Here is a 22,666-nt window from a genome sequence, read left to right as displayed (position 1 = left end):
CTGCTGCCTCACCTGTGCTTGCCAGCTGTGAGCCCGATGTCTGGTGCCCCTCAATCAGTTGAGCGGCGCTCCCACTGTGGTCAGTGCACTGACCACCAGGAGGACACTTCTGCATTGAGCGGCCGCCCTCATGCACGCATTCCCCCCCCCCCCCCCAATGGTCAGTGCACATCATAGAGACTAGTGAAACAGTTGTTTGGTCATTTGGTCACTTAGGCTTTTATATGTATAGATTACTCTAAGTTTCTAAAGTCTAATAAACACTAGTCTCTCATTAGTTGTGGAAGGAAGGAAGGAAGAAAGAAAAGAAGAAAGGTGGGCCCTAACTGGTTTGGCTCAGTGGATGGAGCATCGGGCTGCGGACTGAAAGGTCCCAGGTTCAATTCCGGTCAAGGGCATGTATCTTGGTTGCAGACAAATCCCCAATAGGAGGTGTGCAGGAGACAGCGGATCAATGTTTCTCTATCATCGAGCATACATTCTCAATATGTATGTTGGCTATAAGTTTTATGTAAAATAAAAACTATTCTAAAACATACATAAAATAAAAATTTTAGAGAGATTAAAGATGAAATATTTAAGGGACTGCTAATGGTGATGACATCTTATTAATGAAAATTTCAAGTCACTCAGGGTAATGTTTACTGTTTATAAATAAACATTTATTGGATGTAAATCAATTTTTACATATTTTTTTATTTTGAGATTGGGCATTCTTCTTTTTCTTACATTTAAAAAAAATGTTTTATTGATTTCAGAGAGAGGAAGGGAGAGGGACAGATGATAGAAACATCAATGATGAGAGAGAATCATTGGTCAGCTGCCTCCTGAATGCTCCCTACCAGGGATTGATCCCACAACCTGAGCATGTGGCCTGACCCGGAATCTAACCACCACCTCCTGGTTCATGGGTCAATGCTCAACCATTGAGCAACACTGGCCAGGAGGGGAGACAACTTTATGACAGATTCAACTGAATGTTAACTGCTTTTTTTCTTGAAATGTGATTAATGAAAAATTACTTGGAAAAAAGAAATCAGCTTTACATTTTCTTACTTTTCTCTTCTCTACAGATTAATAACATATTTAATCTGTAGTTTCTTTAATGTTTTTAGAACCCATCCCATTGGGGGAAGACTTATTTTATAATAACTCGCCAATTCAAGCTGTAATTCCACTTAAATGAAACCTTAAAAGGGGGGTGTAGTCTCCACACTTTCACATTATATTTCCTACTCTTTCTGAAAGATACCTCTTATACTAGACTATCATCAGGAATTGTGACAGAGACCAAATAAAGGCCCAAGTTATTTGTGGCTCTATTAAGTGAACACATTTACTATAAGATAATACCTTTAAAATTTATTGATTGATTGTAGAGAGATTGAGACATTGATTTGTTGTTCCACTCATTTATATATTCATTGGTTGATTCATGTATGTGCCCTGACTGGGCATTGAACCGACAACCTTGGTGTATTGGGACAACACTCTAACCAATTTATCTACCCGGCCAGGGCTGTAAGGTAAATATTTTTGAATCTTAATTCCACAAGACAATGAGTTGTCTTGTATGATACATGTACCCTTTTGGAGACAAGTGGTCCAGTGCTGGAGACTGACATAGACAATGAGTTCATTCGGAGTGGTGTTAGACCCCTGGGGGGTTGAAATCACTGCTGAGAGAGAGGTGTTCCACGAAGTGTTTGTCCTTTAAGCTAGATTATTAATGCAGGAGGAGGCAGTTTGGGTAGGAGAGGGGTGGAAGAGGAGGCTCAGGGCATTTGAGGCAGACGGAACCAACACTATGTTCATGTTCATGATGTGGTGTTGGAGGAATCTGGTTGTGAGGGCCCTGAGGGCCAAGATGAGGTAGTTTGTTTGTCACAAATAAGGGCTCACTATAGACAAGATCTATGTGAGCATGGGCATAATAGCAGTAAAAGGGGCTCACTCAAATTTCATGTTCTTTTAGTAAAAAAGGAAGGTACATGAACATGTCTCCTTTACTCCCCTTCCTCATCTTGTTAATAGAGAAGGGATAGGTTGAAATACAGTTTTGAACAAATGGAATGAAGGCTGGTAAGAGAGGATGGGGGTGTGGGGAATGAACAACCAGACTACCAACCTCAGATTTTGATCTTAGGAAAATGAGTCAGGTATCAACTCTAAACTGTTACCCAGCAGCAGGCTTTTGCTCTTTGCTTTGAAGATGTAAGAGTGAGATAGCACACTAACCTATTTATTAAAGAACTTTACCCATTTTCTTCTTCTTCTTCTTTTTTTTTTTTTATCATGCAGAAAATCACAGCTAGACAAAGGTTTAATTTTTAAAAATTATTTCTTGTAATAAAGAACTCATATAACCAAACTGTCATCATATTCCTGAAACTTTTTCAAGTTTATTCAACTGGAAAAGTTCTCTTTTGTAGTCTTTTTTCTCATAACATTGATCTTTTGCCAATGTAGTGTCAGGGTAGTATCAACTTGAAATTTTTTATCAGGTATCTTATTTTCTCTCAGTTACAGTTTTACATATTACACATTTACATGATTTCTTCCTGTCTTGGCTGTGTCTGTCTCCTGTTAAATTTGAGGTTGATAAAGGAAAGCATTGTTTTGCCAGAAGATGAGGGATATATTGTAGGTTTGCTTTTTTCCCCTTGGGGCTGTAGGAAGAGCAAGGGGAAATAAGGCTCAACACAGTAATTTGAATGATTTCAGTCAACCTAATCTTTATCATACTGTAAGAACAGTCTATTCATGCTTCTCAGAGGTTTTAATTTAATGCCAATTCTGCATTCAATAGGGTAAGATAAAATTCAAATCTAAGATCCTTTGGGAATGCCTAGCCTTATGTAGCTGATAATTTTTCCTGTCCCTGTTGAGTTCTTTGTCAGAGAGTAGACTCAGAGAAAATCACCTTAGAGTGGCCACCAGCAGGAGGTACATCTGATTAACTCCTTAAGATAATTTGTTTAGATCTATGTAAAGGGTATGTGTTTAAATATACTAAGAAATAAGGCAACATATGTGAGGGGGATTTGTAAGAAAGGCCTTGAATGGCAGTTTGAAAGTGGTATGCTTAATTTAACTTGTCATCCTGCAGTTACATTTTTTTGTCTTACTTATATCTCTCTCTTTCCTCCGCAGTTGTACAATGGTAGATGGAGTGATGCTTCTTCCTGTGCTAATGATGATTGCTTTCCCCTCCCCAAGTATGGAAGGTAAGAGGCTCACAGCTGTTTAGGTAGCTCAAGTGCCACATGGTGACGTTTCGGCCAAGGACAGATAAACATATGCCATGGTGGTTCTATAAGATTATAATGGAGATGAACAATTCCTATCACCTGGTGACTTCATAGCCACTGAAAGGTCATAGATCAACACATGACTCACATGTTTGTGGAGAAGCTGGTGTAAACAGTCCTGCACTGTCAGTTGTAAAAAAGTGAGCACATACAATTACATACAGTACATGGTACTTGATAATGATAATAAATGACACTCTGTTACTGGTTTATGAATTTACTATACTTTTTTTTTTAATCATTCTTGTAGAGTGCACTCTTTCTACTTATTAAAAAAGGTTTGCTATAAAATCATATACTTTGTGTTTACCACAACATTTCATTGCATCATTTTCTCTTTCACGTGACTTAATCTTGTATTGTTTTATACAGCTTGTAGCCTGGGAGCAATAGGCTATACCATGTAGCCGAGTTATGTAGTAGGTTATACCATCTACGTGTGTATGTGCATGTACTCTATGATATTTGCACAATGACGAAATCACTTAAGGATGCGTTTCTCAGATCAAATCCCCATCTGTGAGTGGTGCATGAATGTTCTGTGTATGGTTTGGCTAACTGTAAACAAGTTTGCTCTAATCCTATCAGATTTAGCACTTCTCTCCTCCTTCTCTTTATTATGACTTTTTAAAACTGTTTTTTAGGTTCAGAGCAAAACTGAAAGGAATGAACAGAGATTTCTCATACCCCTACACCTCCACATACAGAGTCTCTCCTGTTATTAATATCCTCCATTAAAGTGGTACATTTGTTATAATTGATGAACCTATATCGACACATTATAATTACCCAAAGTCCATAGTCTACATTAGGGTTTACTCTTGGTGGTGTACAGTCTATGGGTTTGGACAGATGTATAATGACATGTATTCACCATTATCGTATCATACAGACTATTTCACTGCTCTAAAAGTTTTTTGTGCTCCACCTATTCATCCTTTTCCCTTGCTACCGTTAAGCACTAGCAACCACCGATTTTTACTGCCTCCAGAGTTTTGCCTTTTCTAGAATGACATATTGTTGGAATCATGCAGTATATAGTCTTTTCAGATTGACTTCTTTAACTTACTGATAGGCACTTAATGTTCCTTCATATATTTTTATGGCTTTACCTATTTTTTTTTTTTTTTAGCACTGAATAATATTCCATTGTCTGAATGTATCAGTTTATTCATTAAAGAAACACATTGGTTGCTTCCTGGTTTTGGCAGTTATGAATAAAGTTGCTATGAATATTGGTATGCAAATTTTTGTGTGGAATTAGTTTTCAGCTGCTATAGATAAACATTATGATTGCTACATTGTATGGTAGAGTAGGTTTAGTTTTGTAAGAAATTACAACCTGTCTTCCAAAGTAGCAGTACCATTATGTATCCCTACCAGCAATGAATGAGAGTTCTTTTTTTTTTTTAATATATATATTTTTATTGATTTTTTCAGAGAGGAAGGGAGAGGGATAGAAAGTTAGAAACATCGATGAGAGAGAAACATCGACCAGCTGCCTCTTGCACACCCCCTACTGGGTATGTGCCCGCAACCAAGGTACATGCCCTTGACCGGAATCGAACCAGGGACTCTTCAGTCCGCAGGCTGACGCTCTATCCACTGAGCCAAACCTGTTTCGGTGAATGAGAGTTCTTGCTGCTCCATATCCGGCCACTTTTTGGCATTGTCGGCGTTCTGGATTTTGGCCATTCTACTAGGTGTCGGTTTAATTTTCATTTCCCTGATGACATATGGTGTGGAGCATCTTTTCATGTGCTTATTTGTCATCTGTGTATTTTTTCTGATGTGTCTGTTGAGGTCTTTGGCTCATTTTTTAAATCAGGTTGGTTTTTATTTTTTATTTTTTATTTTTGAGTTTTTATGTGTTTTAGGAGACAGTCCTGTATAAAATGTGCCTTTTGCATATATTTTCTCTCAGTTTTTTGCTTCTCTTCTCATTCTCTTGACATTGTCTTTCACAGAGCAAAGTTTTTAATTTTAATGAAATGTCTACCGTAATTATTTTTTTTATCATGGATCATGCCTCTAAAAAGTTATTGCCATGCTCAAGGACGTCTAGATTTTCTCTTGTTACCCAATAATATTACATTATGTGAGATTGCATAATATGGCTTACATTAAATTTCTATTGGACATTGTGTTGTAAATAATTTGGGAGTCTATAGTGTAGGTTCTGGTGCTAAGCAATGCTGTTAAAAACATTCCACTAATACTGCGGTGATTTTAATTAGTGCCAAGAGGGTATGAAATAAAGATCCTGAATGGCAAGTTTAAAGGAATTAGAGGTTTTTAAACAGAAGAGAGGTTGGTTCTTAGGTTGAAGGGATTAATAAGAAGAAACGGGTTGGGAAAATTTGATGGGTTAACAGTAGTTCTCAGCTCAGTGATACAACCTTCCCAGGGACATTTGACAATGTCTGGAGACATAACAGCTAAGTTTCTAGAAATATTCATTCTTTTTTTAATTGCTAAACACTGATCACTACAACAAAAACTAAAGAATGTCATGGAATGAAGTTCCTCCAAATTCTATGCCTTTAGTTCTGTGTGATAACAAGAAGTGTCTCTGGGTTTCATTTGACTTCATGGATGTGGCGTGGTCAAAAGAAAAAGAATATGGAAGAGAAATTGAGATGGAAATGTAGTATGAATAGAGAAGTAGTGGAAAAGGAATGAGGAAAAGAGAAGGGGAAAAGGCATTTATTGATCAACATTACCAGCCATACCATTGGTTGCTTTTTCTTGCTTTTAGCTCTTAAGTTGCCCAAAGAATCCAGCAAATGTCTTTTTAATGCCACAGTAACAGTCCCATATAATAAAATTCTAATATGCTAAGTATCCGACTGTTTGACCAGTCACTATGACGCGCACTGACCACTAGGGGCAGATGCTTCAACCGGTAGGTTAGCTTGCCGCTGGGATCTGGCCGAGAGAGGCTGGACGTACCCTGGAGACCTCCCATGATCTCTCCCTGACAGGTCAATCTTTCCTGCAGTCCTCTCCCGGCCTCTAAAATATTTCTTCTAATTAATTTCCTTTCCATGTGCATGAATCCATGCATCAGGCCTCTTGTATATAATGAAATGAGTTAGTCTGGCTGAAATGGAAACAGATTACCACTAAGGTTTTGCCATTTAATCTACCACCATCACTAGGAAGTTTACAAGAAGGGGAAAGAATACACATTCTTTAGTCGCAGTGGCTATTTATTTATTTATTTATTTATTTTTTTAAATAGAATATCCAGTGAGTGCTACAACCTAGAGGGCTCTAATCATAATTGCAGTTGCCTTAGTTCTGTCTTCTCTCCATAACTCAACTTGTTAACTGTCAAACACATATTCTATGAAAAGACTCTTTGTTTTTATATATTTACTAGGAATTTTTTTAAAGCCACTGAGAACCCCTAATTGTAATACACACTAATATACTCAACATTAGTCATAAAGCAAATGTTAAGTACAAAATACTTAACCAAAAGAGGTAAATAATAGGGCAGATACAGAAAAATCTTTCTATAAGCCCCATTGTCTAGTGAAGAGCTTTAGAGTGCCAAGTTTAAAAGGAAGCAGAACTATGTTTGATATTTACAGAGAAACTATAATGGTCCTTATTAAACTGTGCTTCATTGAAGCTGATAGCATTCTTGGGGCGTAAGTAAGAAACTTGTAGAGATATTGTTCTAATATACTTTGTGTGGTACTTACTCTTCATTGTCCAATAAAACAACAGCAACAAGCTTTTTCTCCTTTGTCTCCCAGTTACTCCCAAATATCTCTTAAATACTGTCCAGGAATATTTTTATCTCTTCAAATAATAGGCTCCAAACAGTGATTGTGGTAGAGTTTGGCTAGTATGAGTGTACTTTAGGACATTGCTCACGTTCTATGCAATCCTAAATGCTCTGGGGCAGAAAAGACCAAATAAATTGGGAAAATACTCTTTACTATAACTGCCCCTCTGATGATTAGAAGGAATATTTAGGGAGTGGCTAATATGTGTCAAATGTTGGGCTAACCTCTTTGTATGCATTATTTCCCATAATCCTCATGATGACCCTAATGAGGTAGGTTTTGGGGGATGTGCTTTGGAATTGGTTAAAACTCTTGCTTAAGGCTGGAGCCAATGAAAGGTCTGATAGACTTTGAGGAATAGTGTGTAGGAGTTTCAACCATTATCCATTTTCTTCAGAATTTTGCCTTTTTCTGGTACCCTAAATTAGCTACACCCACATTCACATTATATCTGGTACATGCTAGAATCCAGTGTAATCCAGTCTGCTGACAAGGTTGAGATGAAATCTTTTAATAGCACATGGTGAGGCTGCTTCACCTGAGTTGTGTTTTTCCTCTTGTCTCTCATACCGGTATTTCATTTTTCATGCTCATTATATATACAACTCTAGCTGCAGGAAGAGTTTTATTTGCTCTCACAGAGAAGAGCACTTGAGTCCTAATTACCCATCTAGCCTTCCTTTCCCTTCCCATTAATAAGACTAATCATGCTCTAACACCACTATTATGCCGCCAGGGAGAAGTCCATCTTTGTTCCGGCACCTCCACGTTTGGCTTTCCCTTTGTCCCTGTGAGCATTTGCAGGTGGTAACCATGACACAAGTGCTTCCAATGCAATATTGCTTCTTCAGAAATATTTCAGAGCTAAGATGACCCACATTTTATTAAATTTGTAAGCCATCGTTAGATTTTATTACACTAAAGGAGTCTGGACTTTGCAGAGTTTTGAGCAAGAGGTTTTGGCTTAAATTTTCAGTATTGACTTGAAAAATTGGTTAATTTTTTACAGATTTTAGTATTTCCGAAGCTATCACCACTCAGACTTCCCAGTCCAATTACCCGGAGGGGAGGATGGGGATAACTTCAATGGACTTTTTGTTAGAGACCATAAAGGTACCCCTCTTGGCCACTGGTGTGGGAAGAATAGAATAAGCCTTTCTTTGCATTTCTCATTATTGGGGATTCTGAAAGTTCCTGAAGGGGTGAGTGAATATAAGAAAAATGTGTCGGTATTAAATTTGTTGTTCTCATTTCTCATGACTATAAATTTATTCCTTTTATTCAGAACAAAATCTTTTTCATGGACTCATCATCAAATGAGACCTTTTGGGGGAGATAATTGAGAGGTACTGAGCTATTTGCCACTCCTAGGACCTAAAATGTAAACATCTAATGAAGCTGTACTCTTTAAAGATACTTCTTTATTGTCACATTTTTTTTTATCTAATGGAATGATGGCGTATTATTTGATGCAAGGTGAGTTGTGACAAAGCTTCCTTTTAGCTTTCCTTCCTGGGGAATGTTTGTTTCTTCTGTGGGTAGTTAAACTAAAGCCACATCCAGTCTCTCTCTCCCCCCAACCTCCAGTGGATCTTAGAAAATGTCCATATTCAATGCAGATTTATATAAGAGGAAGTGGTAGTGGGGTGTGGGTAGGACTCTAAAAATTTAATCATGTCAAGTATTGAACAGAAGGGAAGACAAATCCAGGACCCTAGCTCATTAAATGATTTCTTTATAGTCAACAATGAGTGGGCAGTGCAATAGCTTCCAAGCTTTTCTTTTACAAAGTTTGGTCTCAAGAGCGAAAGGATGAATGCCGTTTTCTCTTTATGGAAAAGCTAGCACAGCAGGAGATTTGTAGTCATACATGCACCTGTGATATTGTGATTTACAATCATTCAGATGACCAAAATATATTTCGTCTTCATACTCAGATCCTAAACCCCTTGGAATTTCCTAAGCGATGAAAGCAAGAATGGCATTTCTTGTTATGTTAATGAGGTAACTTTTGGATCCCACCCACCCCTAAGGGGAAGGAGCCAACCATGTGGTTAAGCTATTGGAACTTTTGGTCTCACTCCCTGATTTCTGGGGAAGGAAGAGGGAAATTGAGGTTGAATCAGTTGCCAATGGTCAGTGACTTAGTCAGTCATAATTATGTAATGCAGCCTCCATAAAACCCTAAAAAGGACAGTTTGTCAGTCCCTTTTTGGAGACCTTCTATGCTGGGGAACTAGATTGTGTGTGTCACCCTGGTGGCCCTCAACTTCAGGCAGATAGAAGCTCCTTTGTTTGGGACCTTGCCCTGTGTATATTTTCATCTGGCCATTGACTCCTATCTTTTAATATCCTTTGTAGTACATCAGTAATCTAGTGAGTCTATGGGTTTTCCTGAGTTCTGTGAGCTATTCTAGAAAATTAATTGAACCCAAGGAGGGGGTGCTGGGAATCTCTGATTGAGACTGGCGCCTGAAGTGGAAAGTGGTCTTGTGGGACCGAGCTCATTACACATGGGATCTGATTGAATTCTCAGATACTTTGCTGGTGTTTGAGAATTGCTTGATATGAGGAAGCGCGCTCGCGCTCCCTCTCTCTCCCTCTCTCTCTCTCTCTCTCTCTCTCTCTCTCTCTCTCTCTCTCTCTCTCTCTCTCCCTCTCCCCCCTTCCCACTCCCTCTCACACACACATACACACAAATTGGGTCCAGGAACTTTTTAAGCAACTTTAACTCTTAAAAATAAATAAGCAGCAGAAGAAATAAACAGCACGGAAAATAAAAGATATTGAAAATTAATTTCTAGCTTTCAAAACGCTGCTAACTGTCCTCTGAAGCTTTCCTCTGCTGCCTGCATGACCGCAGGCGAGCTTCCACAGATAATGATTATGTGAAATAGTCATAATTACTCAGATCGCATGTCAGTTCCAAAATAGTGTGAGACACAGGGCAGGGTGGCTTTCAAACTCTTCCCAGTGACTCACAGTAGGGAGCATTTTAGAGTTAGATCCAGTGCATCTACATTTAGAAACATCTTAGACTAGGACCTGCACAGGCACGAAACAAAAATTTCATGAAACAGTGATCACTTGCTAAGTTTAAGGTCCTCTCCTATTACTTCTCTTTTTTGTTCTGTTGTGTCTTATTTCATTTAAAAAGAAGGAAGAAACCTTGTCTCAAACCACTAGATCAGATTTCACTACCCACAAATGGGTCGTTACCCATAGTTTTAAAAAGGTTACTGCAGTCTGCTCCCAAGAGTTCGCTGCCCAGAGGTCCTCCCCGCAGGTGAAGGCTCTGACAGCTCGCCTGTGTATTTTCTGAGGAAGCTGGCCTAGGACCTCTTATTTCTCATAACTTCCTGTGGCCTGACAATCCTCTCTCTTGAAGCTAGGGATTTGAGGGGAAGAGGGAAGTTTACCTTTGTGTTTTCTCAGTCTTGGTCATAACACCACGGCAGCTGCTGCCTGTTCTAATCGGCTGAATCTGAGCTCTGCAGAGCGGCGTTTTGCAGATCCACGGTAATGCTGCTTCTAATTCTTTGTTATGGGTTAGAGCAGAGCTCGGACTTTCCTACGATCTGTGTATGTGGGGGATGTGGGAAGGAGAGAAGGAATAGGAGGAAGAACACAGAAGTCCTCTTGGGAATGGGGTGGTGAAATTCACCTTAAAAAAGCCACACACACACACACACACACACACACACACACAACACAACTCGGTATTTTTTATTCAAATGGTGATTTGTAGTGTGAAATGGGCTCTTTTATTTTTATTTTTTTTGCTGCCATTGTTTTACTTCCTGAATTCTGGTACCTACACCAAGTCTGTTGGAATTAAAGAAAATCCAATTTATTCAGGAAAGTTATAAATTAAAAAACAGGGGGAAATGCCCACAATCCAGTGTAGAAGTTGACTTCTTTGATGAAGAATGCCACAGATGCCATATGGAGTTACAAGGTCGTGGCTTCTCTTTATTTCCTGTCATGTCCTAGTTCATGTGCTTCATAATGTCAGGTTTGCAGAGGATTAGGGTAAATTTTTGATAGTTAAATGGTGTTGTTGCTACTCAAAGAGTATCTTCTGAAGGGAGGGCTCTTGGTCATGGGTAAGAATCGGGACCTTTTCAGGAGAGCCAAAGTCAAACACATGAGCTGTTGTCTTCTTTACTGTGTCTCTCTGTGTATGTGTTATTCCACCCCTCAGGGTCTGTTACCACCGTGTTCTGTGGAGTCAGGAGCAGGGTAGTTGTGAGGAGCCATGGGCAATACATGCCAGGTGAGCCCTAGAGTATGGCCGGGGCTTTGTGGTGTCCATTGCTTTATTCCCAATATCTAAGGCAGTGCCTGGCATGTAGTTGGTGTTCAATGAATATTCGACAAACAAATGAATAAATAATGTTGGCTATAATAATTATTATTGTAACATAAAAAATATATTAGGAGACAGGATCTGATCTGGGCTGAGGAGATAAGAGAGCACATCCTTTCAAAGCATTTATTCTGAGTTTGGGGGAAGAGACTCAGTTAAAAGACAATCTTACATTTTTTAAAAAAAGTTTATTAAACTTATTGGGGTGACATAGGATTACTAACATATAGGCTTTAGGTGTACAATTCTAGAATACGTCATCTGTCTCCTGCACTGTGTGCCCACCACCCAAAGTCAAGTCTCTTTTCATCACTGAATATTTGACCCCCTTTACCCTCTTCTATCATGTTTTTCAAGATTTTCAGGTAGATATCCAGAAGAGGCATTGCTGGGCCATATGGTAGCTCTCTTAGTTTTTTGAGGAACCTCTCTATCTATCATCTATCTATTATCTACCTATCTACCTACCTACCTACCTACCTACCCATCTATATGAAAAGAGGAAATATACAAATTAGGCCAGGATACCATAACGGGTCACAACCTGATAGGAGGAGGTTGCGCACACAGGTGAAGCCTGGAATGGAGATGGGGACAGAGAGGGGGACCGGGAGCCACAACCCAGCTCAGCCCGCCCCCTGGAACTGGAGCAGGTACTACAGAGACAGGGGGCCAGCCCTCAGCCTCTGAGGTCCAGCGCAGGCCTGGCAGGACTGCCGCCTGCAGAAGCAGCACGGCTCCCTCCCACCTCCTGTGGAATTGGCACAGGTTCCTCCCGGTTTCCCGGGAAAAGTGGTGCAGCTCCTTCCTGGCTCCTGTGGACGCCCGTGGCTCGGTGGCTCTGTGGTTTGGTGGCTCGCTTCTGGCTCCGGGGGAAGCTGCACGGCTCCTGTGGAAGCAGTGAGGCTCCTGGCAGCGCGCTGCAGTACCCCCCATCTCCCGTGGAAGCGTTGGGTGTTTACTGTGCTCGATATCGTGCGATGGGCTAGTGGTTGGGTTAATTTCCATTCCACTAACAGTGCATGAGGGTTCCTTTTTCTTCACAACCTCTCCAGCACTTGTAATTTCTTAAGACTATTTGTTCTAATTGATCAATCAGCATGAGTACACTGGCAGGCACTGGTGATGTCAGCATAACTGGAAGTGGTTCCCGATGACAAGGAGTCACAGTCTTGTTGGATAGGGCAAAGGTCACAGGACGGCACAGGGAACATCGGCAGAAAGGGCCTCCATGTCACAGTGGGCTGGGTTGGGGACACCAGCCCAGGCAGGGCGGTCTGGAAGGATGAACAGGCATGGGACTAGTGAGGGAATGACTGAGAAGGACTTGTTAGGCGGGGCTGGGATGGAGCCCAGAGAAGTGAGGCGATGTAGGATGCTGCCTGGGAAGTCCCATCGGCCCAACTGCCTGGAGAAGGGATTCTGGTGAAAGATGAGGCCCTATGAGCTTGGCAGGGTCTTGTTTGGCAGGGTCTTGTGTGTGTGGGCAGTGAGAGCTCTTGAGAGACTAAGTAAGGGCAGTCAGTGTGTTCTGGAAGAGTTTTGGGTGAAAGTGGACCACCGGACACAGCAAGATGAGAGGTAAAGGGATGGGAAAATGTGGTCCCCCTGCAGTGTTGTGTCAGGGAAGCCCACATGCTGCATTAAAAAAAAAAAAAAAAAAAAAAATATATATATATATATATATATATATATATATACACACATACACACACATATATATATATAATCGATTTTTTACAGAGAGGAAGAGAGAGGGATAGAGAGTTAGAAACATGGATGAGAGAGAATCATCGATCAGCTGCCTCTTGCACTCCCCCCCCTCCCCCGCCCCCCGGGATGTGCCCGAAACCAAAGTTCATGCCCTTGACCAGAATCAAACCAGGGACCTTTCAGTCCACAGGCCGATGCTCTATCCACTTAGCCAAACTGGTTTCGGCCACAGGCTGCATTTTCGAAGGCCTCCAATTCAGGGATGGCAAACAACAAAGAGAAGCAAAAAAACCCAAACCCAACCTTAGTTCAAAGAGTAGACCTTTGGTCCATGCGGTTCACAAACAAAACAGCAGCGGCAAACAACGTGCACCTAGTAATAACTCCAGGGCTACTTTTATTATGAAAGCAGACGTCTGAGGGGCTGACTTTTCTAGCAACTTTTGGGAGACATTTAAATCCCTCTCGCTGGCCCTTTGTTCCTGCGTTGCCATGGAGTGTCAATAAGCCCAGCTCGGAATAACCCGGGCAGGGAGATGGGAGCACAGCTTGCCCGCTGGCATGTTGGCTGGCCAGGTTACACTGTTTTCATTGCCCCTGTCTTGGGAGGAGCACCGGGCAGCTGGTTGCCCTGGCAGCTGTGGAAGGTGTATGTCTCTTGGCTGCCCCAGAGTTTGAAATGCAACCAGAACTTGCCTGCCTACGGAGCATGTGCAGCTCCAGATTGATCTGATAGCAACTGAAAATAGCTCACTGAGCACCTGTCCCCTGTACACCAGCCCCTGGCCGACTGCCACTGCGGACAGTGTGCACTCACTTGGTGGATCGGTGAGGGGCTGGGTAGATTTTAATGGTGTTTAGGAAGATCTTGGGAACCTTGGCTCTGGCTTGAAAGGAAGAAAAAAAAAAAATCAGTAGGCTCTTCGGAGCTGTTCTACTTGGCGCTTCTGTGGTTAGTGGGTGGCCACAGTGGCTGTGTATGTACAGTATGTGGTGAAGAATCCACGCCGTTCTCTTTGCTCAGCCAAACTGTGGTTCAAACAGGCTGAGAGGTAGAGTTTTCTCTTGGAGGGAAAGGCTTTCCTACAAGCGCTCCTGGATAGTGGCCATGCACGGTTTCTGCTGCCTCCGCTTAGAAACTAATTGAGATAAACGAATTTCCTCCTTGCTCTTTAATCCCCCACGGTTGTCAGTCGATCACATCTACAAGGTGTCTCCGAGCTGAGTTATTCTTCCTCAGCAGTCCAAATTTGGGCACAGAACAGAGTCGCAGCGTGTCGGGAGCTGTCTGTTCCCCTTTGGGACTCCTTCCCTTTTCTGCTGGGCTTTCATCTCTTCAGCGGGCTGCCATTGTTGGGCATGCTTGGCACGCCCGTGTAGATGGAAGCAGACTCTGGAAGGAAATACTTCTGAAGTGACTGGTGGTATTAAAGCTACTATTTAAAAGTGACCCTTCATAAATACTTGGGTTATCTTTAGGCTGCCAGTGCTCTGCAGCTCCAGGAGCCAAAGAGAATCTGCGGAAACGCTGGCCTGTAGCTCTCGCCGCGGTTTGTGTTTAGATATTCTTGCTCTCCCGCCAGTGGCCTCGTGACACGTCTCGGCTTTAGGTGCCTGCCTTCTGCCCAGGCCCACGGTGATTGTAGGAGCTGGGAATGGTGTGCTCTGCCACAGAGGGTGCGGGGGAGGGAGTGTGTGTTTGCAAAGCCAGTTCTGGTTCACAGAACCACAAAGAAATGTTTCAGTTTCTACCTTTCTACCTTTTATTTTTATTTTTTTTATTTCCCTATTGATTAAGGTATCAGATATTTGTCCTCATCCCCCCATTCCCATCCCAAACCCCTCCTCATGCATGCCCCCACCCACTGTTGTCTGTGACCACTGGTTAGGCTTACATGCATGCATACAAGTCCTTTGGTTTTTCTCTTCCCCTTACCCCCACCCTCCCCTGCCTTCCCTCTGAGGTTTGACAGTCTGATCAATGCTTCCCTGTCTCTGGGTCTGTTTTTGTTCATCAGTTTATGTTGTTCATTATTTCCCATAGATGAGTGAGATCATGTGCTACTAGAAATACACTTATAAGAGCTGAAAATAAGACAAGCAATAATGGCTGTGTTGAGAGGCAAATGAATGAGGACCCCTGGAGCCTTTCCATGGGCTCAGGGAGAAGGACCCAACCTCCACCTGCTCATGGTGACTGTTGGATCTTAAGTTTATGGCTAATAAGCCTTCTTAAGGGTCTGAAATTTAGGAGTTACCCGATTCTTGTGAATCCTATGAATTAAACCGCTAGGGGAGAGAAGATATACAATGCAAAGGTCAAGTGATAAAGACTGGAATGCAGATGCCCAGGCCTTATATTCATGGGACAGAAGATGGGGTTCCTTTCTTCATTAACCTTTCCTGGAGTTCTGCTAGGGCCCTGGGACATGAATTGGGAAATAAAGGGAATAGGGAAAAAGCACTGTGAGAGTTGCTTGGGCTCTGCCCAGTTTCTCACCCTTGAGTATCTCACTCTCTGTGGCCTCATCTGAGCAGAAAAAAAAAATAGTCTAGAAATTACCTTGTTCCCTTTGTGCTTTTCTCTGGAGTTGGGTAGGTTAGGGAGCCAGGGAGGAGGAATTTAAGGAATTCCGCAGTTTTCACCTTTAGCTTTTGGTTTCCACAATGCCTGGAGGCTGGTTCTGTAAGACAGTTGTTCAACAAATTGGCGCAGGGCCCATCTTTTGAAGGGTTTATCTCTGTGGTTTGAAGGCTTCCGGAAAGGGAGTGGCAGTGTGGTAGCTGCTCACAGATGCTAAGCAGAGCAAAGACTGGCTACCTTGGAGGCCTGTTCCCCGAGTCCCCGAGAAAAAAGGTCTGGAGGAGGGCACCAGAGGGGAAACAGAGGTGGGCGCTGGGTGCTGAAGCCGCCCCGAGTTCCTTCTGTCCATTCCCATCTAGCTCTTGTGTAAGGCTTCCTTTAAAACCAAAACTTTCCATATGGACCCTGGGTAGGCAGTCTTCTCTGGAGCAGGAACAACGAAAGGGTCAGGAACGCCTCTCCGCACTGTGAACAGACCTCGCCAGGACGTTCTGTAGATGTCACCATATCCCTGGCTCCCTCCTAAGCCTGAACAGGGGGTGACTTTATGAAATGTGTGTAACCCACCAGGACATTTCCCCTCCTCCTTCAGGCTGCGGTACAGTGACTTCCAGACATGGGCATTGTCAGTATGCGGGGTGGGGTGGGGTGGGGGTATGCTCTCTCCACAAGGATTCCTCAGTAGGTCATTTCCATTAGGCCTTGCAATTGTTTGCTTTTCTGAAGCAGAGTCAAGAAAGGGGTCATTCTTCTCCCCACGTTCACGGCCCTTCAGGAGTTGCTTCACAGACACGGCATCTGGGTTAAAGGCAAGTCTTTGATCCATTCCGGGGATCATGAAAAACACGGAAAAGACAGACCGATATTGTCTTAGGTCAGTACCTCATCATGTTAGTCACTTAAACACAGGCTGCGTTTTTGGCTTTGAAATGGAAGGTGTGGCCGCTGCAATAGGCTTCATTTACAGGGATTATTTCACAGACAGGGAGTCAGCCAGACACAAAATAAACAGATGGCACTTTTTCCCTCTCTCAGCTCTAGCAGTTCAAGTGCTGTATGACTTCGGAATCCTTATCACCTTCAGCAAAGGAAGAGGGGGAAAATGATGTCATTCTCTCTTCCCCACTGCCTGCTGAACACTCCGCTCTTTTCCCAACAGGAGAGAAACGGCAGCAGAGACCAGGGGCATGGTTTCCACGGCTGAGCAGCGAGCCCCGTATGACCCCTCTCAGCCAGCTAGAGTCAGGCACTTACTGTGTTTTGAGCGGTGAAGCTAAAAGTTCTCAAATCAGCCATCCTAGGAAGGACCACTTGTAAGAGCCCTGCTGCTCTGTAATGTATTAATTCCCCATTTCAGGAACTCTTATGTTTCACCTCTTTCTCCTAGCAAACAAACAAGCAAACAAAAAGCCCAGCACACCCCAAGAAGGATGGGTTTTCCACACTTGTGAGCCCGGGGTGGTGAGCAGATGTGAGGCTGCGGCAAGCTGCTCTTGGAGGGAGTGGTTTGCACAGACATGCTGGCTAGGTGACTAAGCCTTGCCTTAAGATCTCTGCTGACATTTAAAGACTTTATGGGCTCAGTCTGCTCTGAAAACCAGCATCATGTCTCTTCCCACCTCTGAATCCTTTCTGCGAAGAGAAAATTTATTCTGAAGCAAACAGTCCTCAGGCTGGTGGTGCTCCTGCCGAGTACTGAGGCGGCTGAGGGGTATGTAATGGTGAGCACAGGAGGCTCGGTTCCTACCCGCATGGTGCTCACAGGCCAGAGCAGTGGTCGGTAAACTCATTAGTCAACTGAGCCAGATATCAACAGAACAACGATTGACATTTCTTTTGAGAGCCGAAAACCGACTTCTGTGCATGGGCCACGAAGTTTCAATCGCACTGTATGTGCATGCCAGCACGTGGTATTTTGTGGAAGAGCCACACTCAAGGGGCCAAAGAGCCACATGTGGCTTGAGAGTTTGCCGACCCCTGGTCTAGAAGCAAGTCTTCGACATTGAACAGGTGTACACACATGTTTGTGAGTGTGGACAGGTGGTTCCTACTTTACATTTGGCTGTGTGAGCAAAGGCTCTTGGAGGAAATGACACGTAAGAAAGATCTGAGGGGAGCCTGAGAACTAACTAGGGGGTGTGTGAGGGGGGGTGGTGGCAGGGAGGGAACTAAGCATTCCATGTGGAGGGAATTCCATGCCTTAAAGGACCTGAGACCCTGAGGCAGGAAGAGGCCTTCTAAGAACTGAAGAGATCTGGGGGGAGGCTGAAGAGGCAGAGATCGGGTCCACCAGATGAAGGATTGTGTCAGTTTTGAGAGTCGTGGAAGCCAGAGAGCATCAGGCTTGTACACCCGAATAAGGGTAGCATTGGCTGAGTTAGGGAACCTTGAGGAAGAACACATCTGGAGTGGAGGCATCACGAGTTCAAACCCTTGGAAATCCTAAAACCATTATTTTGTTGTTATTTGAATATAATGAGATCTCATTCAAATTGATCTCTTCTCTCTCTTAACTCCTGGAACACATTTTCTCCTTGGCTTTCCAACTTTACCAAGTATCAATTTCTCTGGTCAAACAAACAAACAAACAAACAAAAAAAAACCCAAAAGAGTGATTTATTGTGAGTTTTTTATCATCAGAGCATTTGGACACTTGTGTATTTCAGCCTGAGCACATCGCCTGCCTGTCTGCCTGCCTGCTGCCAGACCGTCAGATGCCCTTCACGAGGCGGTCCGGACGGACCTCTGTTTCTGTTGTGCGAGCTGGCTTGCTGGCAGTGCTACCTGGCATTGCAAAATCCTTCCTTAAGCCTTTGTTTAATGCCAGAGACCTCAAATGCTTTCATATTCTGGAGAGGTGCCAAACTGTACTCTCGGATTAGGAGACCATGGAAGGATTCCCATATCTATAAGCCCTAATATAAGCCGTCATTTCGAATGAATGAATCATTGATACTGTTGGAAAGAGTCCAGAGATGTTTGGTGTTCCTTTTTTAGCCTATAAAGTTCTGAGCTGTTGGACTTTTATAACCACCTTCTAATGACCACGTGTGTGGGGTGTTTTTTTTTTGTGCTACTTTGAGGTGAGCCCATAAGAAATTCAGGCTGTTCCTGGGATCACAGTTAGAGGCTGGTTTCCTTGTAGCATTTCCTCATTTGTTTGTTGTGTCAGTCAAAGACATTAGTAGGAAATGTGGGGTTTTGTGCACCATTTAGAATGATGATCAGTTTAAAAGCCTTGAAGCATTAGGGAGAGCATGACTAGACAGGTGCGAGGGAGGGAGGGCGAACATTGGGGAGAAGAAGTCCAAGTTCGTCCTGTTGTGCCTGGATTGCTGAAGTCCCACTTAAAATGCACAGGGGAATGCCGTTTGCTATGAGGTACAAGGTTATCCCAAACTGTGGACAAGTTTGAAAAGTCCATGGCCCTCTTTGCTCTGCCTCTTCTTCTGCCAGGCTAGGATTGGGCCATAAGACGAGGTGTGCCCAGATGGCGAGGTGTTACTCAGAGCAAAACAGATCTTTTCAAAGATTTGGCTGTGGTGAACCCCTGGATCCCGAGCCTGCGCCTCTGATTGGGGAGCCAGCCCTGGATCCTCTCAAGGAGCCTTGAACTCTGCTGCTCCCAGCCAGACACAGGCTGCAAGTGTGCTCGCTGGGCCTTGCTTAGCCAGCCATAACACCGAGTAATGCCGGGAGGTGCCTTCTAGAACAGACAATGTGGGCGAGCTCCTCAGAGAGGGAATTACCTCTGGCTTGACTTTTAAATGACTAAATTATTGAAATGATTGTCAGTTAGGTGGAGTAGACTTGCCTTCTGCCAGGACACTTCCTGGTTATTTGCATAGGCAGGTGTGAAACACTTCCTATCAGATGTGGCACCTCCTGTCTGGATGCGGGGAGGGAAGGCGATTATCCTTGCTGTGCACCATCTTCATATCGCAGTCCGTGAGGTGCGAGGTCTGCAGACACTTACCTTTGGCCCTGAGAGGGGTTTTGCGATAATTCTCGTACCCTTACTCCCCTGCCACCACAATCCCGCCCCAAGTAAAATATCACAGGCCCTCACATGTTATGGTTATTCCCAAAATTTGACAGGACTTTATGAAACAGTGAGTCATGGGCCTTCTGGGGCCAGCTGTGTTCCTTAGAATTGTGAATATTAAGATCTGAAAATGCTGCTACCTTGCTTTTAACTTTGTTGAATTAGTAATCCTAGCTTGGAAAATCCTTTTGGCATCTCTTTGACTATTCCACTTTGCCGGATCAAGTTGCCAAAGTGGCATTTAACCAAAGTGTGTGCGTGTGTGCAGGCTATGCATTTAGTCATTTTTCTGTTCCTAGGAATGAATCTAGGGTCTATATATTTGTCTGTATATGGAAAATAGATTCATAAAGGACTCTGCTCATTAGTTACGTGGGAATGTACAAATTCAGGGGGTGAGATGTGGATGAGAAACAAAATAGGACAAAGTTGGTGAAAGTTTTATATTTCCCCATGAGCTAACTGCTGGCCTGAGCTCATGGCTCCTCTGTATCTGAGTTTGAGTTAATTATTACATATCATTAACAACTGTCTTTCTTTCCATTTTTTCTCTCTCTTTTTACTTGATTGTGAAGGGGAGGATTTGAAAACTGTGGTTTTTTTGACATCTTACTGAAAAAAATCACTAACTTAGAAGTAGTTAAACCTAATCATCTATACTCAACCACCAAAGGAATATAAAGATTCATGGATACTGAGAAATGAATGAACCCTTTTGACTTAGTTTATGACCCCATAGTGAGTACAGTGGGTTGAATTCCACTAAAGACCATATTTGCTTGAGGCTGTTCAATTCTGTCAAAATTCTGTAGGTTACAGTCCAAACCTCTGACAATCCCCACGTCCTTGGAAAGGTCTTGCTTCTGTGGATGCCGAGTTCAGTTTGGGCTGGAATTTTAAAAGTAGACTTCACTCTGAGAGAACATTAGAAAAAGTATTATTATACATTAAAAAAAAAAATTTGACAGTTTTTACTAGGACCACAAAGTGTCATTAATACCTTGGTCCTCTGGACTATCCGTTTCCATAGAATCAATAATCAGTGAGCCCTTTGTTGTCTAGAGATTGGTTCCAGAACCCCTCCCCTCCACCACCAAGTCTGTGGCTGCCCAAGTCTGTTTTATAAAATGGCATAGTATTTGCATACAACCTATGGGCATCCTCCTATACACTTTAAGTCTTCTCTCGATTACAATACCTAATCCACTGCAAATGCTATGTAAAAAGTTGTTGTATTGTTTAGGGAATAATGAAAAGAGAAGAAGTCTGTACGATCATCCTACGCTTAACTACATAGTATAGACACATCAGCAACAACATAACTTTTTCCCCCCCCAAATAGTTCTCTCCGAGGTTAATTGAATCTGTGCATGTGGGTATAGAGCACCAACGGTATTTGTTTATAGTTGTTCCTAGTGCACCATAGATACAGCAAGTAAAGTAATTTGTATTCTTTAATCCATTATCAGTCTGTGAACAGCTAATCAATCTCCTATTTAAAAAAATATATATATTTTATTGATTTTTTTTTTACAGAGAGGAAGGGAGAGAAATAGAGAGCTAGAAACGTCGATGAGAGAGAAACATCAACCAGCTGCCTCTTGCACACCCCCTACCGGGGATGTGCCCTCAACCAACGTACATGCCCTTGACAGGAATCGAACCTGGGACCTTTCAGTCTGCAGACTGATGCTCTACCACTGAGCCAAACAGGTTTCGGCCAGTCTCCTATTTCATTTTACCTCTTTATCCCAACTCTAACCCCTCAACTCCAACTTACTGTCAACAGACACAACCTTTTTAATGTGTTAGGTATGTATTTTTGGATATATGTAGTCTTGAAAAAACATTTAGGGTTTTAAAATAGATGCTTATGTTTGAATTTACAGAAATTGCGTTATTGCGCCATTTTTAAATACAGCCTTTCTAACCCCCTGCTGTAGATTACAAACAGATCAATATGACATACTAACACCCTCCTCCCTTCTGCCCGTCCGTTTCCCTTCAAAGAATCATCACCTGTTGGGCAACATAGTTGGCAGCCCTCAGCCAGCTTTGTGCCATTCAAGAGTGGCAAGCATGTCTAGACTCCCTAGAAATATTATCTTTCAACTCGCTTTTGGCAAGTGTAAACTTTTTGCTGGATTATGTCAACAGATATATATGTTTCTCATCCTCATCGAAATAAATTGGTGCTGGAATTTCTCTTGGATTTCTCTAGGCAGAGAAAATAAAGACCATCTCTTGGCTCATTAAAGTTTTTGCTCATTAAAAATGTCTGAGGGCTTTTGAGTCTCGGGGGGTGAGTTGGTGACATACATATACTGTCAGTGGCTATTTTGGATTTTCTGCTTCCAGGCATGTCTTTGCTCTTGGATAAGCCCCTTGTGGTTTTCAAAAGAACTAGCAAGTCAATTATAAATAGAAGGCCTTGTGTCTGTGTCTGCATGCACTTACTCTGTGGGACGAGGCACCCACATTTCAGTGGGCAGTGAACTATTTTCACTTTGAAGAGGGAAGAAGAAAGATTAAGAATGCCATTTCCCCCCCTTTTTGAGATAACCCACATCTCTACGCACACCCACTCAAATCTGTGTAAATGAACTTGACATTTTCAAAGACCTTACCTTAAGGTCTCTTAAAAGCACAGCCACCCGACCGGTTATTTTAAGAAAGAAGCAGTTATCTCACAGACCTGTGGCAGAGGGTTCTAGAGGAGAAGGCGGACTGTCTGTGCCTTCGACCATCCCAGGGAGCTCGGGAAGCTGAATGTCCTTATATGAACAGTGCTAGGGTGAGCGCGGCCACCGCTAACTAATCAGTGGCTTCTAGGACATGACTGTT

General features: G+C 42.8%; 1 protein-coding gene across 2 annotated transcripts in view; it reads left to right on the top strand.

Annotated features, from left to right (window-relative positions):
• Window positions 1-22,666, top strand: part of ACVR1 (activin A receptor type 1) — a 138,238-nt gene that overhangs the window by 75,218 nt on the left and 40,354 nt on the right. For both annotated transcript variants that reach the window (XM_084891467.1, XM_084891468.1), the window contains exon 3: window positions 3,154-3,227. In XM_084891467.1, coding sequence (XP_084747593.1) covers window positions 3,161-3,227 — 67 coding nt within the window. In that variant the 5' untranslated portion in view covers window positions 3,154-3,160. The remainder of the gene's footprint in view (window positions 1-3,153; window positions 3,228-22,666) is intronic.

The sequence above is a fragment of the Pipistrellus hanaki genome, assembly GCF_964339955.1.
Source record: "Pipistrellus hanaki genome assembly, chromosome: 8".
Classification (NCBI taxonomy): domain Eukaryota; kingdom Metazoa; phylum Chordata; class Mammalia; order Chiroptera; family Vespertilionidae; genus Pipistrellus; species Pipistrellus hanaki.
Note: the sequence above shows the minus strand (reverse complement) of the source record. Positions and strands in the feature narration are given on the sequence as shown.